Raw genomic sequence first — 21,120 nt, 5'->3', positions numbered from 1 at the left:
TGTTTCTGACATTTCCACAGAATTTCTTGGTCGAAAGGCGATTATCGTGAATCGATTTTAAATTCGAGGTACCTAGTGACACACTAAACGTTTAACTTTTAAAGCAACTGCATTCCGTACTCTTTTTTTTTTTATAATGCATATTCATTTTTACAGCGAAATTGACGGTAAAAATATTTTCTGTATTATACTATTCAACGATGTAGAAATATTTAATGATCAAACAAGCTTGAAATTTTTGCTTGACTCAGAAAAACGTAACACTTGCATGGACATACATGTGCAACCCGTCTTTTTTATTTTATTCTTAAATTATGTATTTATTTTTCTTTTAATGTAAAACGATATTTCTTTCTCATTTAGAATATAGAAACAGTTTCATGCTGAAAGGAATTTATAATTTCAAAACGAGTTCAGTTCATTTCAGAACGTTCGAGCAATTGTGATTTTTCTCAAGGCGTGTACGCAAACAAAGCGTGGTGTATTGTCCGAGTTAACGAGTTTAATTTCGTCTGTACACACAATTCAAAGGAAGGAAAAAAAAGTTTTCGTCGGTCTAGTTTCTGTGCCGGTATATCAACGGTCCGTGCGTGTTCTAACGATTACAGCCTCGAAACGTTTAATGCTTGGGTTTCCACACGCGCAGGCGGTCGTCGGTGAACGCATTCGCTTGGTGCGCCTTTAAATGCTCGCCCATATGACTGTTCCTACATCGAAAGTGTGACAGCCGTATGCGGCCTCTTTGTTACAGGGGCAGACTTGAACGCTTATCGAGCTATGAATAGACGTACTGATTTCCTTTCAGCTGTCCACTTTGTTGGGGTCTGGTTTGCACCTTGCCACGTAACTGTGACATATTAAAATAGTCTAGATCGCCAAGAATTCCCATTAAATTTCAGGCATACATACCTCAATGAGTCCTCCGTTTATTAATTTTATTAATTCCATTTTGAAGTATTTTGCATGTTATATATCCGAGGTACGTTTCCGATAATGTAGTTGTACTGTTTTGATCAATTTTGCTTTTGGGGGATTCCAGTGATGCTTTGCTACATGCATTTGTTTATATCACTGTGTGATTGCGTCCTATTGGCTGCATGATAAAACAGTGACAATTAGCTGCTATTATTATTGACATTATAAATGTGTGCGACGGAAAAAATACACGATCTACTCTAGTTACACTCACTGGATAAAACCTAAATTCCCTCTTCTAAAGAGATTGATTGTTGAAAGGTATACATTACTACGTAAATGCATCCTATGAATAAAGATGATTTGTACGCGGCAGCACAAAGAATGATTGCATGACAATGAGCCTCTTGTTCGAACGGCGTTCTTGTGTATTAAAAAATATCGATGACTTAAACTGTGGATTGTATGTATGTCTTTATGGCATATGCGAATATAGAGTACGTAGCAAAACAACAATTTTATTTCATGGTTCACTTTTTGTGCTAATACATAGAGACTAACCGTTGAAGAGTACGTTTTTCAGTTGGTCAGTGTCTATATCTACATAGGTTTTCTCTTGTTTAGTAGTATTTTTTTGTTGAAGTTTGATTTCGGTTTGCTTAACCAACTTTCATTTTATATCTACTCTACATTTCACTGTATAGTGGACACATTGCAGTTAAAGTTATTCCATCATCGTGTTTCTACAATCTCCGCTAATCTGACGCGTTATCGGCCTTCAGAAGTTGGCAGCCTTGTTCTAACTCGCCGAGAGCAACCGTCACAGCGCATCTGTGACGTGTCACGGGGAAACAGTAATGGAGTGTTTCGAAGTTGCTCGGGGAAGGATAGCGACAATTCGTTTTACGTCATTTCTTTGCTATCTCTTTGTTTACTGCCGTCACGCGTTTCTATTTCGTGCCTTGTCTTACGAAAATTAGTAATGACAAAATTAAACGTTTATCGTCTCAGCCATAGTGACATCTTTTCCAACTTTTAATTTGGGATATAGCTTCTTGTTCTCAATTCTGACTAGACCGCGGATGTTTCTGCAAATTAGACAGTAATTTATTTTCGATATTAGAAGTTTCGTTCCGTTAGTATTAACACGTAGACCGTACTAATATTTTTATTTTACCATGATTATTTCTAGCTTACGCGTTAACTTGACAACACGAATTTCTCTTTTCTAGTATACGTTCAGCCATTCGAAAGTAGTTCAGCCGTAATTATTTATAAAATACTGTTACTCATATTGATACTTTGCTAGCTCGAACTACTATATTCGTAAATACTGTAATTATGGAATACCAAGATTGATATACACTGCATTACCTGTTTAACAGAAATGACAGATTAACTGTAACTGTTTCCGTGGAATCTCACATTTCCGGAGTCATGATCCCAGAATTCCAGGATTCCATAATCTGAATCGCGAGGCACGTTATCTTCCACAACGTGCGCCGCGGTACGTAATTTTATCTGCAAGTTGCCCACAGTGTTATTAACGTTACAAAGAAAAAAAGGAACGAAAATATTATCGAAGTTATCGGAAACGGTAAATATAATGTTGATTGTGGAACAGTTAGAAACGTCACGAAAATATTTACACGCGAGAGTTTTGTTCTATGTATCGGATTGTGATACGTTCGATAGATATTTAAATTCTTAGCAGGTAAATTTAGATACGCGAAGCAATTTCGATCGTTATTTTGGTAATTCAACTAGTTGAGCGGTCGCCTTCGGGGAGGCCTTCGTTCGAGCCTCCTGCGCCGAAGGTAATATAAATTTATAAGGAAACGAGATCGAATACCGGTTTAATGCACCGAAGAACATTTTCAATGTCGAAGTGTGTTTCAGGCGACGACCTTCGGTCGTGCAACCTTAGAGTAACGCCACTCGAGGCATACGCGTCGGTGTGCCGGTATATCAACGGAATTTCGCTCGTAAATATAGCTTCCGCTTTGCCCGTTGGGGGCAGCCTCGTATTTCTCTGTCGCATCGACACAAAGTTCGGCAAATTTTTATTTTCAGTAAATAACAGTAATAAATAATAACTTCAAGTCCTTAACCATTATCAAGTAGACTGAGATAAAATGCAATTTTATATATTTGCGAATTATATTGAATTTGAGAATTATATCCAAATATTATTCTACCCTGCGTTATTTTTAAAGCATTTTTACTTTGTTTAAAATAGATTAAAAAAACTTCGTGTGATTCCCACCTGTTATTTGAAAATTTCTATATTTACGCGACACCTCGCAGCTCTTTTATTCCAATCGAACTGGGAAGCTTACCGATGCGTTTACTACATACGACAGAACTCATCGTTTATTATACAAATCTAATATACATAAGCATGGATAATACGCTGTTGTCATAAATTACTTCATGCTTGTTTGATTCACTTCTGCAATTAGTGCATACATTCTAAACTGATTTCAACTATATTTATTCAGCAAACATACATTACTCGTGAAAAAAAATATTTTCCTTATTTATGTAGATCTTTATTAAAAAAATATCTGAATAGTATTTATAGACTTTGATAAACAGCTCCAGTCGTAAACAGTTCTTCAAATTTTAAACCGAGTTGTACCGATTATCCGTACTTTAATTCAAAGTTACATTCTTTTAATTAAATGACCAGATATCAGTGAAACTAAATGTCCAGATTAGTGTAAATATCGTTAATTTTCGTTCTTTTTGATTACATGGACTTAATCAGTTTAGCTCAATTCTTGATAATCTTACTGTCGTTAAACTGTTTATCAGCGAAAACACAGAAATATTTTTAAAGGATAAGTGACATTGAAATTGTCGTCCTTGAGACAGCCATTTTCCTGTCGGCTGTGGTTGAAAACGGACCAAAGCTTTCCCAGGCCGCGATCCCAAGTGCACGGGGACGTTCAGTGGAGGTGGTCAAAAGACGACCTTAGTCGAACCGCGGGCGAAGCTGTCCGACCTCGCCCGATCAGGCTGACGATAGGAGCCGAGATCGGTCGAGGCGAGACGACGAAAGGTTCATTGACCGTCTGACCATGAGCCGCGCCCCACATACGCTCCTCTCCGCGTTCATCGTCTACGGCTTTTGGTTGTTTTGCTCGTAACCGATACCTCAAGATCAAAGCCATTCCTCTGGAGAAGGTCCTCGTCCTGCCCGCTGAAGACCTTCACCTGTGAGCGCAATAAAGCCGCACACGTTAACCAGTGCCTCTTGGTGCTGGAATTAGAATTTTTTATAATACTGAAAGAGAATTGATGGTTTTTGTTCTCATTCACATTATGCCATCTATATGGAGCAAGAGTAATTTTTGTACATTGAAACTATCATTCGAATGATAAACTCTTTGTTCTGGATACTTATCGAGAAGCTCAAATGATATTCTGAGTATTAAAAGCATTGTTTGCATTGTTGTTCTCACAGTGATACGAATTGTCATCATAGTTGTTATTGTGGAATTGTATGTTGATTGCTGTTTGTTTTGCACGATGATATTTCAGAAATAATTATGGGTGGCTTAGTTATTGTAATATTGAAAAGTAATGAAATACACTAATATGTTGTATATATTTATGGATCTTATTTATCTCTGGAAATAAATTTGTATCTTCTAATTTGCATGAGTGTTTTGTGTATTCGGTGTACTGTAATATAAGGGAGTGTTATTGCAAGTGGTTTGTATTTTTACAGATGCAGAAATATATGTTTTCCAGGTCACTTTTTCTAGTATACCTAAAATATTGAACTTATGAAATATGACAGGGTATAGAGGGAGCAATTTCAATGTAAGATAGTAAATTAAATTTTAGATAATAGGAGAAGGGGCAAATAAGTGTTAATAAAATGTATTTTGCAAAGAACAATGTTGTACGACATAATAAGATGATCAGACCTTACAGAAACATTACAATAGTAACTGTATTTATGAAAAGAAAATGTAATGCATGGTTGTCAATAATTGTTAATATATTATATTTCTATATCATCAGGTACAAAGGCTGCAATATTAATAATGAAACATGGAAGGAGTAGCATGCGTGTAAGCAACCAATTGGCAACAGATTGACAAGTATGCTTATTGTAATCTTCTTTTTGTTTCAGCTTCCTATAGGAAGATCTGTGTGCTGTGATTTATCACTCAAGGGGCCGAAACACGCGCAACAACGGACAACCCCACAGGACAGGGGGGTGCTTCTCGTGTCTCGGGAGGAAGGTCAGGGTTTAACAGTTATATTGACTATAAACAGTCATACCGCGAGCCGCGTCTTTTTACACCCTCACACGAACCTCTGTGTTACGGTGTAACACTGTCCACACTGACACTAAGAATATTCGATGCCTTCCAGGGACGATATTCGCTCCCTATCCACTGAGCAACGCTGGATCCCTCCTTCAACTGTTAGACGCGATGCACTCACCCCAGAAAGCAGAAATGATCTCATCTTCAGAAAGGTGCGGGGCATCCTTAATAAGCTTACGCCGGAAAAGTTCGCAAAGCTGAGCAACGACCTGCTCAACGTTGAGCTCAATTCTGATGTGATTCTTAGAGGTGTCATTTTCTTGGTAAGTCCTCGATTACTCAACAATCCTCTATGTATATTTAATGTCTTCGGTAGAAACGATTAATATTATCCCGTTACTTTTTCAGATCTTCGAAAAAGCACTTGATGAACCCAAGTACAGTTCTATGTACGCACAGCTGTGCAAACGGCTGTCTGACGAAGCTGCAAACTTTGAACCCCGAAAAACTCTCATTGAAAGTCAAAAAGGCCAAAGCACGTTCACACTTCTCCTTCTTAATAAGTGCAAAGACGAATTTGAGAATCGTTCGAAAGCAAGTGAAGCATTCGAGAATCAAGATGAACTCGGTCCAGAGGAAGAAGAACGCCGACAGGTGGCCAAGCGGAAGATGCTTGGGAACATTAAATTCATCGGAGAACTGGGAAAGCTTGGTATCGTCTCGGAACCGATTTTACATCGCTGCATCCAGCAATTACTGGAGAAGAAAAGGCGAAGGGGATCCAGGGGGGACACCGCCGAGGATATCGAGTGTCTCTGCCAGATCATGCGTACCTGCGGCCGTATCCTTGACTCGGATAAAGGTCGCGCACTCATGGATCAATATTTTCGACGTATGAAGTCACTGGCAGAGAGCAGCGATCTTCCTCTACGCATCAAGTTTATGCTGCGTGATGTCATTGAACTACGCCGTGATGGCTGGGTACCACGCAAAGCAACTAGCACTGAAGGTCCAATGCCTATCAATCAGATCCGCAGTGATAATGATGAGTCTTCGAGGGGTAATGGCTTCCATAGACGTGAGGATCGCCTCGGAGCTGAGTTCTTAAGGAAGATGGGACGCGGCGGATTAGACATGGACATGATGGGAAGTATTCCACTGACTTCCCCGTCGTTTGGCATGCCATCTCCATTCAGCCCAAATGGATTCTCGGGGAGTTCCGGGGTTGGTTATGGCCGCCACAATCAACGTAACCAGTCTGGTTACTATCAGAATCAGACTCGTCACCAGAATAATTATCAAGGGAAACATAATCAACAGCAACATAACTCACAGCAGAACTTCAACAACAGTACGTATACCGTATATTTACGAACTAATCCAATAGCCTTAGAATCAATCATGTTGTGAAACTTAAGCTGAAGAAAATAATGGAATTTTTATTAATCAATGGATTCTAATGAATTACAGGTAGCAATAAAGAACAATTACGCTTTAATAAGAATAAAATGTTGATTGGACACCCAGAAGAAGTGTCACTTAGACCGTCAGCTAATTCTATGATGTTCAAACAGACCAACATTAATCCCAACCTACCTCTCAACAGTGGTAAGTACTTCGTCAAAATATAATATCTCATTACCTCGTACATATTGTTATTAATCTTTAAAATATCAGTAGCTATATATGTATGATTTGGTTGAACAAATGTTATAAAAAGAATATGGATCAACCGAGTCGGTAGTTTCTGGCCTAATTGAATTAACATTGCTTTAGTAACGTCATTACGCAATAACCATGCTTTATCATTAAAATTATAGATCTGTTCCCAGGACGAGCATCAGAATTACCTCTGTTACGTACTAACACTCTGATACATAATTCGCCACTATTGCACAAGGAATTGCCGCCAGCAATCGTGATAAAACAAGGTCCAGTAGACAAACGAGAGAAAGCCAGGGACAGAAAGGATAAAGGTACTTCTAGAGAAGAAATACTGAAGAAAGTGAACGCGCTGATGGACGACCTTGTCTCGCATATGAACATACAGGATGCAATAACAGCTTTCCAAGATCTTAAGATACCCGAACGATTTTTACGTCATGCCGTTTATACGTTGTACTCTAACACATTAGACCGTGGTGACTCTGAGCGCGAACTCGCAACCAAGATGATAGTGGAATTGGAGAAAGCAGACGTGATTACTATGCAGCAGATACATGAGGGGTGGAAAGAACTAGTATCCAATATACCAGAAAAAGAGAGTACCGTGCCTTGTGTAGCGTCTCACGTTGCCTTCTTGACAGCCAAAGCTATTACCGACAATTCAATACAATTAACCAATCTTGTCGGTGTGACGGAAAACGGCCAACACCATCCGTTGTTCTTGCTCACTCTCCAGCAGTTGCACAAAACCCAAGGCAAAGCAAGGCTCACGCAGATCTTCAACGAGAGCAAAGTGAATCTTATCAGTCAGCTCCCAGAGGCCGACAAGACGAAGGAAAGACTGGCGGAGATTTTGGAGGACAGAGAGTTAACCTTCCTTTATCCGCTTCTTAAGATCGAGGGAGACATCTGGCGTCAACTAGAATACGACCCGAATCCGAATACTCTTTACAAATGGATCAAAGAAAAGCTAGAACCGTCGCATCATACTGATTCAGAGTTCATCAACGCTTTGATGAACGTTCTTCTTAAATATATTACGCAGGTTCGTCTAATTACGTATATTCTATTTCTTTTTTTTTTAGTTTTGTAGAAGTACTCATTTAACGATTTCAAAGGTACTTTTATCTGTGATTTAAAAAAATTGAGAGTGATCACACCCAATAGTTTTTATGAAAATAATTTTACCCTAAATTAAGTATATAAATGTTTGCACCTAAATTTTATTATTTTTTGATATTCTAGATGTGAACACGCTTGAACTAGAAACATTGAAACCCTCTTGTGAAGTATGTTTTTTTTACCTTTTAATAACCAAAATTTTTTGTATTTATAATAACAGGAAACAATACTGGCACCTGGCGTTGATCCATCTAACGTAGGCAAAACAGTGGTAGATAAGGAAAAGGCATTACTGGAGAAATATGCACCCTTGATGCGCTCCCTCTTTATCGATACAGAGTCGCAGGTGACAGCTCTCCATGCGCTTCAAACATTTTGGTACTCGCACAGTTGCCCAAAAGGGATGCTACTGCGATGGTTCGACGGGCTTTACCGACTAGAAGTGATCGAAGAAGATGCCTACTTCAAATGGAAGGAGTTCGTCACCGAGGCTTATCCGGGCAAGGGCAAAGCATTATTTGAGGTAAATAAAGTTAATATACTTAATAATGAAAAACTTCTATCGACAAATTCATATAGATGTGTTAAGAGTAATTTTTGTTATTTATATTTATTTTAACGAATACATGTAATATGTATACTATTATAGCCCAACAAAGTTAGAGAAGACCCTCAAGGAGTGTCACATATTTTTTCTAACATATTGGGCTATTGCATGTATTATAGATGGAACAACTATAATGATTTTGTAAAATATTATCAGGCACTGAACGATAGTTCATTTGAGTATTTGATATTTATATTTCAAGAATGGATTTGCATCGACCCTTTTTGAGCTTTAGTTGTTGAGTGGTATCTTATACCACTAAACGGATATTATTTGAACAAGACTTACGAAAGTCACTATATTTGTTCCATTGACAACATCAAGAAGCGAAAATGAAAATAGACGGTTAATTTTTCCAAATTGAATGGTGTAGGTGAACGGTTGGTTAACGTGGTTAGATAACGCGTCCACAGAAGAAGAAAGTGATGATCATAACGACGACGACGATAACAACAAGAACTACAGAATGCAAAAGCTCTGAGAAGGAATACGCTCTTCAGGTTACTATCTATAATTTGGAATAAGGTTTTACTATCGATATCACTAAACCAGGTGGTTTCAGTTTACTAATTGAGTTGTCTCTCCATCCAATACCACAAACGTCTTGTTAGTCTGTGTCAAACCCTCGCACAAACAAACGAGAAGAGGACTTTACACAATCATTGTCCGACAGAGAGAAGAGAGGAGATTATTTGATTTTTGTTTCGCAACCATCGGGTGGTTTGCAACAGACTTTTATTAAAGCAAGAAGTTTTAGAATGTTTTTAGATAATTGAATATTCATATGATTTATAATCATATTGGGCCAGCAGATATCAACATATACATACATACATACACACACAAACACACACACGCCGCTGTATGAACATCGGTGCAAAAAGAAACTAGAAAAAAAAATTTAGTCTGGTGATCTGTGTTGTCAAAGTTTTTGTCTAGTATTGTGCATGTGTCACGTTTTTGTAAGTCTTTTTGTCTGCGGCACCAGTGAGTCGCTTGTTATCTCTGTGTACCAGCTTTTACATTTATTATGAGGAATTATTATTATCTATTATTATTAACTATTATTATTATTATTACTATTATATAATTGATCACCAACAATCGAAATACATCTTACCTTCTTGAAAGAAAAAGGGGAAAAAGAAAAAAAACGAGTCGATCATAAAAAAAAACAGGACTCAGCAGTATACTATATATATATATATATATATATAAATATATAAATATAATAATAATAATATGCGAAGCGTGTGATTATCGCATTATTCACTTTGAAGCTAAAATGAATTTGTAGATCTTGGAAATGAAAAAAAAAAAAAGAAAAATAATGCTGAGTCAAAGCTCTTATAACGCCAAACAACCAAAAACACCATTTTTGCCAATGTGTATCCACTTGATGCTCCATTAATTCTTAACATAAGTAATTAATCAGTTGACGTTGATTAACAACCAGCAGCCTACATCACAACAAAAAAGAAAAACAAAAACGTTCACATCAATAAGTAACGAGAATAGAAATTCGCGACACGACTAAATCGAGTCTAAAAAAGAAAAAAAAAGGAATAAACATACCTTGGTGTAATCTATTACAAATGGCCCCCTGGTTGTTCTGTCGATGACCAACCACCTTTACCTTCATATCTCCCGCCTGTAGCTTTCCTCTAGAATTCTACGCATCTACATGATCATTCTTTTTATTTTTTAATCAATGAAGCGAAACCTTCAGACCGACACGATACCGTAAATGTTACTGCCTAGAGGGAGAAGTTTAGTGCAATATCGCAACTCTCGTGATCGGTAGAAGAACTCTCTTCCTTATCTTTATTCTCATGGTTTCTTTTTTTCCTTCTTCTAATTCGGAGAAACTTTAATCATCCGTTCTTCGTGTACATTTCTCACTTTCGTAGATTTTCAATTAATGAATTTTTGTTAAGCATGTAACGTATCATGTTATTATGTATGTATACACTGAACATAAGAATTTGGATAGATCTATTTTTTTCATCGTTTGCGAATAATCAGCTCTCCCCTCAGAATGATGTACATATTTATTATTGCGATCGTTACACACAGAGCACAGATGTAAGGTTGAACTAATAAAAGTATGGTTTATTTAAAAGATATAAAATGTAACAATGGGAAATATATAATCGTGCGTCGTGCGTTACATTGACGGATCGTCGTCGTCGTGTATCTTCTCTCAGACCAGGCCTGTCCAACTTCTGGCCCGCGGGTCATTTCGCCAGACGACGCGATCCCCACCATCACTCAGTCCATACCCCACTACTCGCTTGCCTGCGATGCGATCGTGAGGCAAGAGGTACGTGCGGGTAGGAATTTCTGGAGCGTCAGAAGTGGGGACAGTCAGAGCATGTACACACGCTTTCTTTTCTCTATACGTCGGGCTTCTTGTGGATATGGAGGGGGGTCATTCCCCTCGGCTGAAAGAGCAAGCCGGTAGGGGCGATTATCGATTTTGGCCCGCGGGCCAGAAGTTGGACAGGCCTGTCTCAGACCGTCTTCGTCGACCACGCGCCGTATTTTGGGGGCTCTCACACCGTCTTTTGTTTCTATATCGCAAGCATCCAAGCACACACATACACACACACAAATCATCGCGCTTGCCCGATGATTCCTACCACTACACTCGGCCATCCTCGCGAAACATCTGTCCTTAGATGGTTATCACTTATACTTTTCACTTTCACTCACTGATATCACCATTTATGCTTGTTGGCCATGGTTTCATGTAATCTGCGGATGTTGATGTTCTCTGCGGTCCTTCACCTTCACCAATCTTCTGTACCACGTAGCGGTCATGACGTAATACTTTTGTAATGCGATAAGGGCCGAAAAATTTCGAAATGAAATTTAAGTCCTGTTCCAAACTGAGTCCTCTTTATCGCAACAAAATCGCCATCTTGATAGGTCTTTGCTTCCTTCCGACGCTTGTTAAATTGCTTCTTATTCTCGGCTTGTATTTTGGCGATATTTTCCTTTGCCTGCTGCCGCAAGTCGTCTCGTCGTTCGTTATATGCAGCAATAACCTCGGTCTCCAATAGTTCTCTAATGTGAGGATCGTCCTTGATTCTCATTCTCGTCCCCGTGAGTATGAAAAATGGAGAGACGCCTGTACTCCTACTCGGAATATTATTTAAATATTGTTTTGCTGAGGGCACATGCTTAAACCATTCTTCGGGCTTAGGAGCCGATAGTTTCGTAAGAAGAGGGATCAACACCCTGTTAACTCTTTCGACTTGTCCGTTCCCTCGTGGTACGCCGGTGATTATGGCAGTATGTTGTATACCTTCTTCGTTGGAATAGTCCTTAAAACCATGGGAAGTGAACGCGGCGCCCCGGTCAGAAATTATTCTCCTTGGATTGCCGAATATTACCGACTGTTTCTTGAGCCTATCGATAACCTCTGCTGTACCCGTCGATTTGGTTGGATAAAACCACGAAAACTTAGAAAATGCATCTACAACTACGAAAATAATCGAAAAATATCGCCAAAACTTCGAATTCGTAACTCGTATACCGCTCTGCAGCCGACGTGGTTTTACCACTTGCGTAATAAATAGGGTGGAACGAACAATCTTCGTTATCTTTTTGCATAAGTATCGCTCCGTAACCGTACATAGACGCGTCAGTATGTAGCTCTGTCTCTGCATTAGCCCTATACAACTTTAAAACGGGCCCACTTATTAACATTGACTTTAACTGATCGAACGCTCGTGTTTAATCCTCGCCGAAAGTGAACTTGACACCACTTTTCAATAAGTCAGTCAACGGTCGAGCTATCAGCGCATAACGCGGTATAAATCTCCTAAAATAACCTGTTAATCCTAAAAAACTACGCACACATTTAACGCTATCAGGCTGCGGGAATCTTTCTACGGCAATTGTTTTTTCGTTCGACGGCATAATAGTTCCATTCTCTACTATATAGCCTAAATACAATATTCTTGCTTGCAAGAATTTACATTTCTTTATATTTAATAATAATCCATGTTCGCTCGCCGTGTGTAAAACACTTTTCAGTCTGCTCAAACCATCTTCATGATTCATCGACGGTATAATTAAGTTATCCAAATAAGTCAACACGGTACCATCTTTAATATGTTCTCTGAATACGGCGTTAATAAATTTTTGAAATACCGAGGGTGCGTTGCACAACCCGAAAGGCATGCGTTGGAATTCATATTGGCCATTTGGACTTCTTCTAACATAATATGGAGAAATCCGTTTTGCAAATCTATGAGACTATAAACTTTGGCACCTTGTAATTTGTCTATCTGGTCTTCGATCACGGGTAATGGGTACCGGTCTTTAATAATTCTCTCGTTTAGTTTGCGGTAATCTATACAAAGTCTCGTCGCCCCGTCCTTTTTCTGTACAAGCACTACTGGACTAGCATAATCTGAATTTGATGGTCGTATTATACCGTCGTCGAGCCATGTTTGTATATGTTTGTCTATTTCGGCTGTTTCTTTTAGTGAGAGTCTCCGTGGTCTTTGATGCACCGGTATATCGTCTTTTAAAGTAATACGCATTTTAACACCTACTTCACGGACTTTATTCGGCTGATAACTATTTACGATATCTTTTATCGCGGTTTTATTTTCGGGTTCCTTTATATGTGTTAGATCAATGTTTTTATATGTGTTAGATCAATCGTTTCGTTATCTTCAATGTAATCTATTTTGTAAATATCCGGCACGTTTGCTTCTAGTTTAGAAATTGTAATATTTCCCCCTTTTAAATGGACTTCTACGGTGTTTAGAAAATCGGAACCAAGTATTAGTCTTTGTTACATCAGAGAATCGGACACTACATGCAATGTTACATCGTGAGACCCACCATCTATTACAATGTTAACGTGCGTTTCGCCTAAAGTAAAATTATCGTTAGAGCCTACGCCGCGGAATTTAATTGTTCGTTTAGATAATTTAGGCGCTCCTATTTGAATATACTGTTCTGACCTGATAAGACTGAGATCACTTCCCGTATAGATGAGCGCAACTACTTTTTGATCTTCTATCTCGACTTCTTTATGGTACCTCTTCTCGCCTGCTTGCGTCGCGTTACAGCTTCTCTTCTTCGTGCCGTCGTTTTCAGGACAGAATTTGGTGCCTTTATTTTTGAAAGGGCAGCTTACACCTACGTGATCCTTTGCACCGCAATTAAAGCATCGTTTTCCATCCGTTGAAGTTTGTGGTGTTGATTGCTTTTTTGCTCTTTCGTCTGGTAGGTCACGAGCCTGGCGTGGCTCTGAGGACCCGCACACGCTCACGTTCTGCATTACGAAATTCTCGTCTATCTTCTGCATTAAGATCTGCAGGGTCAACGGCTTGGTGTACAGGTGCATTATTTGGTATGATAAACATTTCACCACCAATTTCTCGAATGAAACCTTCAGCATCGGGCGTCGCCAACTTATAAAAATCAATTATGTTTACGTCAGCATTTATTTTGTCTTGCGAAATGTCGAACATTATTTGCCCCAGCTGACGTAAGTCGGCAGCATTGAGGACACACATCGTGCCCGCCTGTCCTCTGTAACCGACGAAGGCCTGATCCCTAAGCAACTCACGCTTGACATAAGTTCAAAGGAATGCAAGATCCGCGTATTGCCTGATGTTCACGGTGGGGCGGACGAGTGAGCAAAAGGTATTCCTAAGAAGATCCCGGGCTTGAACTAAGAAGTCCACGTCTAAGCAAGAGATCTATGTCAAAATACTGCAACTTTGTGACCACATCAGCAATTGTCGTAAGACAGGTGACATTGTTATTTGTGGTCTGTTCTATGATCCACGTCAACGAGACACCCTCTTGTATTTGTAGCATATTCCATATAAACACGAACTGTCAATAGATATCCTCCCATGTTGCGTCCGTTTGGGTATACAGCCTGCTGAATTGTTTTACAATTGGCTCCGTTATATAGGAGTCAAAATTCACGCCTGGCACTCGGTCAGCAAATTGCACTTTACGCCGGTGCACTCATCCCTGTGTGACGTTCGACTGACTCCCTCGTTAATGAAGCTAGGTTAGCTGAATAACGCCCATCCGACCATGCCCCGCGCATTTTTCTAGGTTTTGCACGGCTTTGGCCTCAAAGTAACCGCAGACCACACATGCGCATAGTTTGGAGCTATTTCAAAATCAACACCCACTATTCAACTTTTTGGGAGATGTGCCCACTCTCTTCGTATCGCCATCGTCGTCGCCTCTATCCCGGACGAGCCCCCAAATGTAGGAGCGTTGGAAAAATGAGAGGGCCCAAGCGGGATTCGAATTCACGACCCCCGGCACCGAAAGCAGAGCTCTACCCATTATTCCACGGAACCCTCCTATTTTCCCAAGATGTTATTTGCTCCATTGTTGGGTATGGAGTTCCCGATCCCACACAGATACACCACTTTTTAAGATTTGTTGTCGGAATTAGACTGCATTTTTCTCTTTTTTTTTCCCTCCCTGCGATACAATATGACGGTGGTTTGCAATCAGAGCGTCGACGATCCCAGCATTTATGTCCAAATAATGATCATTATTAGATCTATTTCTTTCTGGAATACACACATTCTCGCCGTTCGATACGCGTAATTCGTGAAGAAAAAATTAAAAAAAAAAAAAAAAGAAAAAAATAATCGACCGCGGTGTTTCGAGAACGAAACAAAAATGGAGGAGTGGAAACCGTTTTCTCTTTATCGAGTTGGCGAATTTGATAAGTCGAATCATGTGTATCCGATAGTGTTATGCGTAATCTCGTTGTTTTATCTTACTCTCGAAAGTAATGACCTGATCCCGCTGCGGAGAATTTAATTAATATTAATTTCAAAATAATATTCTTTGTACGTGGGAATTTATAGCGACAATTAGTGTAATATTTAATGGGTATTTGTGGTATTAACTTACGTGTTTTGCTCGTTACCTTTTTATTATAGAAAACGAACAAAAACAAACAATAATAATAATAATACGTGAAACGATCATTTAACCCGCGGGTGGTTATTGTGTAGTGAAACGAATAATCGTCGATCAATATTCCAATCTTTTAATCCGCAATCTTACATACACATGCACACACACACACACACACAAACACACCTATACACATGCGATATTGTACTTCAACTTTATTAATTTATTTTTCTCATGTGTATTAATTATAAAAAGAAAGAAACAAAAAGAAAATTCAGTCGAAACAATGGAAAAGCAAATCGAATTTACGAATCATGTATGATATCGTCAGTATTATTTCTCACGTAACGGACTACATTATAATCGTTTTTAATTCATCGTAGACATTAAAGCTGATATAACAAGAAAATATCTTTTATCTTTATCAATAAAAATTTTGTTCCTAGGATTTATCATCGTTACGATTTTGTGTCTTGTCATTGCTTTATTCTCTCGGTGTTCACCGCCGCAGTCACCTTTGATAAGGAGAGGCGGCGGTGAATCGATCGAAAATTCTTCTTTACTTCATTGAGAAGACTGCACGAAGCGCTGTATTTGTAATGAAATTTTGTAAGTCAATAGACGAGTAACTAATATTATACCTATCTTCTGAAATATAACACGAATTACTTAACTTAACTAAAAATTAAAAGAATAACGCTATTTCTTTTTGCAATGTTTACGTACCAAGTTTTGAAAATGAACCTTTAGTTCTTTTTTTTTTTCAATGAAAAACCCACATATTTTGTACGGAAACAAGTATTATACACTGAGTAACCAAAGTATTAAGTTTACAGTGGAGTTTTTAAAATGTTCCAACTATCCGTTTTATAAGTGACCAGAGTATAGAACTACGCCGATTCATATTTCGTAGGCTACTTTACGAAAAGGAATATACCGGGAAGTTCATTTACATACAAAAATGATTCACTCTGTATGCATATTGTACACCTCGAAATATTGGCGCTTCGTGTGGCCTCGATAAGATGTGTATATGGGCCTCCTGACACTTTCGGAAACATCTGTCTCCTCCTCACCTTACCCTATCTCACGTTCGTTATTACTTAACTTCATTTTACCTTGTAAAATGTCAGTATGCATCTAATCACTTCGTATTATCCTCTAGTTTTTTTTTCTTCTAAATTAGAATTGTTACAAGTATAAATAACATAATATATATAATTATAAAGGACGTATACGTGTCCTCTTTTACTAGTATAAGAGAATTCAGTTTATTATTATCGAAGTAACACTTCGTTGTACGTGCAAGCTGTCTTCGTGTACAGGGTGAATCATTAAAAACTGCCAAGGTATATGTATAGAATTTCCTGTTGATATTTTAGGAGAAAAAAGATATGAAAACAGACATACGAAACGTTTCGACGATTTTACATTTGATCATTGCTTCAGAGTCATGATAGGTGAGAAACGACCTCGGGATTGTGACTCTGAAGTGACACATCCGTTTTGAGAACACGAGAACAGGTAATCGGTCGCTATCTGCGATACTTATTGTTACGGCGCGATAATGTTCGGTACAGTAAGTGGTGACGTTTCGCTTCGAACAATTTTCTTTCTGACGTCCAAGTCAGATTTAGATATCATCGATTTCAATTTTCTATTAACGAATAAATTTTAACTAAGAAAACATACGAAATCTATTAACAAAAAAATTAACTAAATGCAATATTGTTACAGTAAAGGAAAATATTAAAAATACAAGTTTTAAGAACAATCGAACTTTGTATCCAATACGACTTTTCGAACTTAAAGTATATACATACATCCTAAAATTGTTGTTCGAAGTTATCCGGAACTGTTATTTCAGGCAGCAGTTATTAATGAGTCACCCGATATATACGTGTACACGTCAACGACGATCGGTTAAATATAAATTAATGTAATATCATTGGAAGCATTCGATCGTTTGCAACGTAAATCGAGGACCATGTATTTGAACACCTACCCAAAATCGACATTCGGACCGCTGTGTACACAATACTTTCTAAACGAAGTAGGAATATTATACAGCATGGTCGTAAAATAGATCCTTGACAAGCTGGATCCTACGAAACGGATTTTGGCGCTTTAAAAGAGTTTATTATTGATAAAACGTCACACATGCGTTTCGACTGTACCACAAAACATTGTTTGGTAATAGACGTGAATGCTGCTCTTTCGATAGGTAAAAATAAGAGGTGAACAACTATTTTGTTCAACCGTGTATGTATGTATACATAACAACGACGCGTTATTAAATTGCTCGTCGATGTCTATAATTTTATATAATCTAGATAATACGAAACAAAAGGAGCATGGCCGAAACACGATGCACGTAGTGTATGTAGTTAGAGAGCTTCGTCTAATCTGGCTTACAGATGATTTACAATCGAGGAATTTGCATCCGTCGATGACGGATCAATCGTCCGTTAAAAGTGTCGTTTTTCACTTTAAGCAGCACGACGAAAACAATGCGCCGAACGTTTATCGTTCCCATTTGCGCGATAAGGAAGCAATTCAACGACTATTCTCCGACGATAGTTTCATGAGTTCTGATTTCGGAACTACGCGTGATGCACGACCTGTTTCGCGAGACGTGAGTCACGACGCCTTTTTATAAATTTTCATTATACACAACGCGTTTTACGAGGAATTAATCGAGAGACTCGATTCAACTTTTACGCACACAGCCACGCACGCCTTGGATAATTTGATCTAAGAGAACCGACCTCGAGGAGCCGCATAATTCCGGTGGATAGAAAATAATAATCGCAGAACCTACTTTTTCTTTTTAAGAATATACTTACCCTTTTCTTCTCGACGATAAGCAACGAGCATCCGAACAGACGAGCAAATGGAATTCATTTTTTCCAACGTCGATTCGTTCGTTAGTATAAGATAAACAAAATGTTACTCATGAAGTTCTATAAATGCAATAAACAAAAACACTACCAAAATTTCACGATCTATATGAAAAATTGAAAATATTCTGAGATTACTCGAAAATTGATAAGTTCGTTTTAAATGAATAATAACAAACAAACGATCACGTTATGGAAGTTGAGAGCTAAGGCAAAAATGTTTAGCGCAGTATTTAACTGTGTCGCGATAATTACACGTGTCTGGCTCTAATAAACAGTGTTTATTTAGCGTACGTATAGAGCCTTTTTTAAAAACACAACTGCGTACATGTGGACAAAGTATATAGTCAACTAATATAATTCTAAATACGCGAGCGTATTTCAGCGAATCTCTCTGTCTCTCACTCTCTCTCTACGAACATTTTTCTTCTGCTCTTACTATACATATATAACATTTCACATTGATAGATGTAATACATTACCAACTGCCATTAGTGTTTATCTAAATAAGCGATATACATAATTACTCTCTCTCTTCGTATCGTAAAAAGTTTCTCCGTATACGCGAAATGTTTATAATCTTACCTTCTTATTCGTTTTCGTTACTGATCCCATTCTACGACAGACTTTCACCGTGAGAACAGAAAAAAAATGAACGATGCGTACCTATGGGAGGCGCCCGAAACGGTATCGCGTTGCCAGATATTTCGTCTCTTGTGTGTGCGAGAGTCCCCCCGTTATGTTGATCGAGGGCATCGTAATACAGCTTCAACCGACTCGTGAAATGATAACTCCGACCGTTAAGTGTGTTACAGCGAATGTAATATAATTTAAGTACTCTCAACGGAAACGATATAGCCTGATCGTTTAACTTCCAAAATTTTTTGCGAGCTCGCAAATCGAACATCAATTCATTAAATTTCACACAAACTTATTTTACAAATTCGTACATGTTACAAACGCATAAAATCCGGAGGCTAGTAACTATAAAGTTATTGGGTTGATGGAATAATCATCCTGTAGGTGTTAAGACAGTAAGATCAACGGAGAGACGTAAGGGGACAAAATGGCGTATTTCAAGTGCCTCACCACCGATTCAGGGCCGTGACTGACGGATTTGAAAATGTTTCCTGGCGCTTTACAATATTTCTTAAGACAATTATTTTATTCGTACAAAGTGACATACTGTTATTTTAATGATTCGAGTTGTTACCTTTATTGGCGATACAACGGACAAAAGGTTTGTCAGCTTTTATTCGTTACGTCGTGACAGTATTCAGAGAAACAAAAATTTTACCTATCTCTGATTTCACCGAGAATGTACAGCCCTAGAGTCCTGCTGCATCTGTAGACGTTGGAGGGGAGGGCTTTGAGTGACTGATTTAAATCTAGTTTACCATCATGTTATATGTTTGCCGACGAGAATACCAGCGCTTTCCAAACCGTGCCCTACACACGATGCAAATACGCAGCCAGACGAAAGATAATCGAGATATGTGTGTTTTCAAACAACGCCGTACGCGATAACGAGCGAGTCTTCTTGCGCGCCATCGACTGTTGTTACGTCGTTTTTCGTCTATGTACTAAACTACTCACGGTTCGGAAAACGTTGCGACTATATATGTATTATAATACACGAATAACACGATTATATTATATTTATATGTGTACGTATATGTTTTTTATAATCTCTGACTCATATCTACAAGAAGAAAAGAAAAAAACAAGAAGCTGACCAGCAGTCTAACGTATTAAACTAATTTTATAATCGAACCTTGCGATTTGTAATAACTGAACACTGATCATCGCTGAAATACAAATATAAAATAAACTAATCACAGACCATCTTGATATTATATATGTATATATTTCCCCAAGTATTTACAGACCACGTAAGATCGTGATAATTCGAAATAATTGCTAGTCGACCGATACACGCCACGTCACCTAATGCTTCTTGAATCGTCCACAAGTAACCCGACTGACAATGATAATGTATCTTCGAAATCGTAACGTAAGGGACATAATGTGATTTCCTCTTTGAAGCACAAGTTAGAGTTTCCATCTGACACGTACCGCGTGTGTAACTTTTCCGTACAATGAGTCGATTACATAACGGAGCGTGCATTTCCGTTACGTGCAATCATTTAAAAAAAAAGAAAAAATCGCGTCGTTAGAATGCAAATTCGATCATCAATGTTGTCCGAAAACGTTACGCAAACAATAACCGTACATTCACAGGCGAGGAACGAGTGATTCGTAATCGAACAGATGATACTGATATCTTGCTTTTGAAAGTCGAGGGGCGAATCGATGGAAGTTCGAGTTCTCTTTAAGGTTGTTACTGGCTCTGTTTCAGCTATTTCTGTATCTAAATCTCTAATGCTGATGATGTGTATAGAAAGCATATGGTTTTTTTCTCATTAAATTGAATGGCAGTGATAAAAATTAATGAACTTCATGCGTTTCATGGGGCCTTCCTAATTTAGTACATACTTAAAACGTTCACGTTCAATTTGTTTCTTAAATTTTCCCATATTTTAAGACTGGACCTTACCAGTTTCAATATCGAAACTTCATCGAATTTTTTTAACATATCCTGGAAATGTTATACCTTAAAAGGATGCAATAAAAAGCTGGATTCCTTTTTTCAATTCTTTTACAGTAGGACTACCCCTTATGTATTCTTACCGCTACC

At 38.3% G+C, this 21,120-nt stretch overlaps 2 protein-coding genes across 3 annotated transcripts; one reads left to right on the top strand and one right to left on the bottom strand.

The window, feature by feature from the left end:
- Positions 1-5,091: 5,091 nt before the first annotated feature.
- On the top strand, positions 5,092-9,777 carry LOC107194077 (eukaryotic translation initiation factor 4 gamma 2). Of its 2 annotated transcripts, XM_015583652.1 has the most exons (7): positions 5,092-5,174; positions 5,308-5,524; positions 5,610-6,552; positions 6,672-6,809; positions 7,022-7,911; positions 8,209-8,511; positions 8,969-9,777. In XM_015583652.1, the coding sequence occupies exons 3-7, from the start codon at positions 5,649-5,651 to the stop codon at positions 9,074-9,076; spliced, it is 2,343 nt and encodes a 780-aa protein (XP_015439138.1). In that variant the 5' UTR covers positions 5,092-5,174; positions 5,308-5,524; positions 5,610-5,648; the 3' UTR covers positions 9,077-9,777. The 2 variants fall into 2 exon arrangements, with proteins under 2 accessions (XP_015439138.1, XP_015439131.1); XM_015583645.1 differs by lacking the exon at positions 5,092-5,174 and having other exon boundaries at positions 5,301-5,524; positions 7,034-7,911.
- Positions 9,778-11,414: 1,637 nt separating this feature from the next.
- On the bottom strand, positions 11,415-13,966 carry LOC107192452. Its single transcript, XM_015581750.1, has 4 exons — positions 13,581-13,966; positions 12,826-13,188; positions 12,435-12,724; positions 11,415-12,082 (listed from the first exon to the last, which is right to left on the bottom strand). Exons 1-4 carry the CDS (start codon positions 13,964-13,966, stop codon positions 11,415-11,417), a joined length of 1,707 nt encoding a protein of 568 aa, XP_015437236.1.
- Between the last annotated feature and the right edge of the window lie 7,154 nt (positions 13,967-21,120).

The sequence above is a fragment of the Dufourea novaeangliae genome, unplaced genomic scaffold (assembly GCF_001272555.1).
Source record: "Dufourea novaeangliae isolate 0120121106 unplaced genomic scaffold, ASM127255v1 scaffold1, whole genome shotgun sequence".
Taxonomy (NCBI): Eukaryota; Metazoa; Arthropoda; class Insecta; order Hymenoptera; family Halictidae; genus Dufourea; species Dufourea novaeangliae.
The sequence above is the reverse complement of the archived record's forward strand: the minus strand, read 5'-3'. Positions and strand labels throughout refer to the sequence as shown.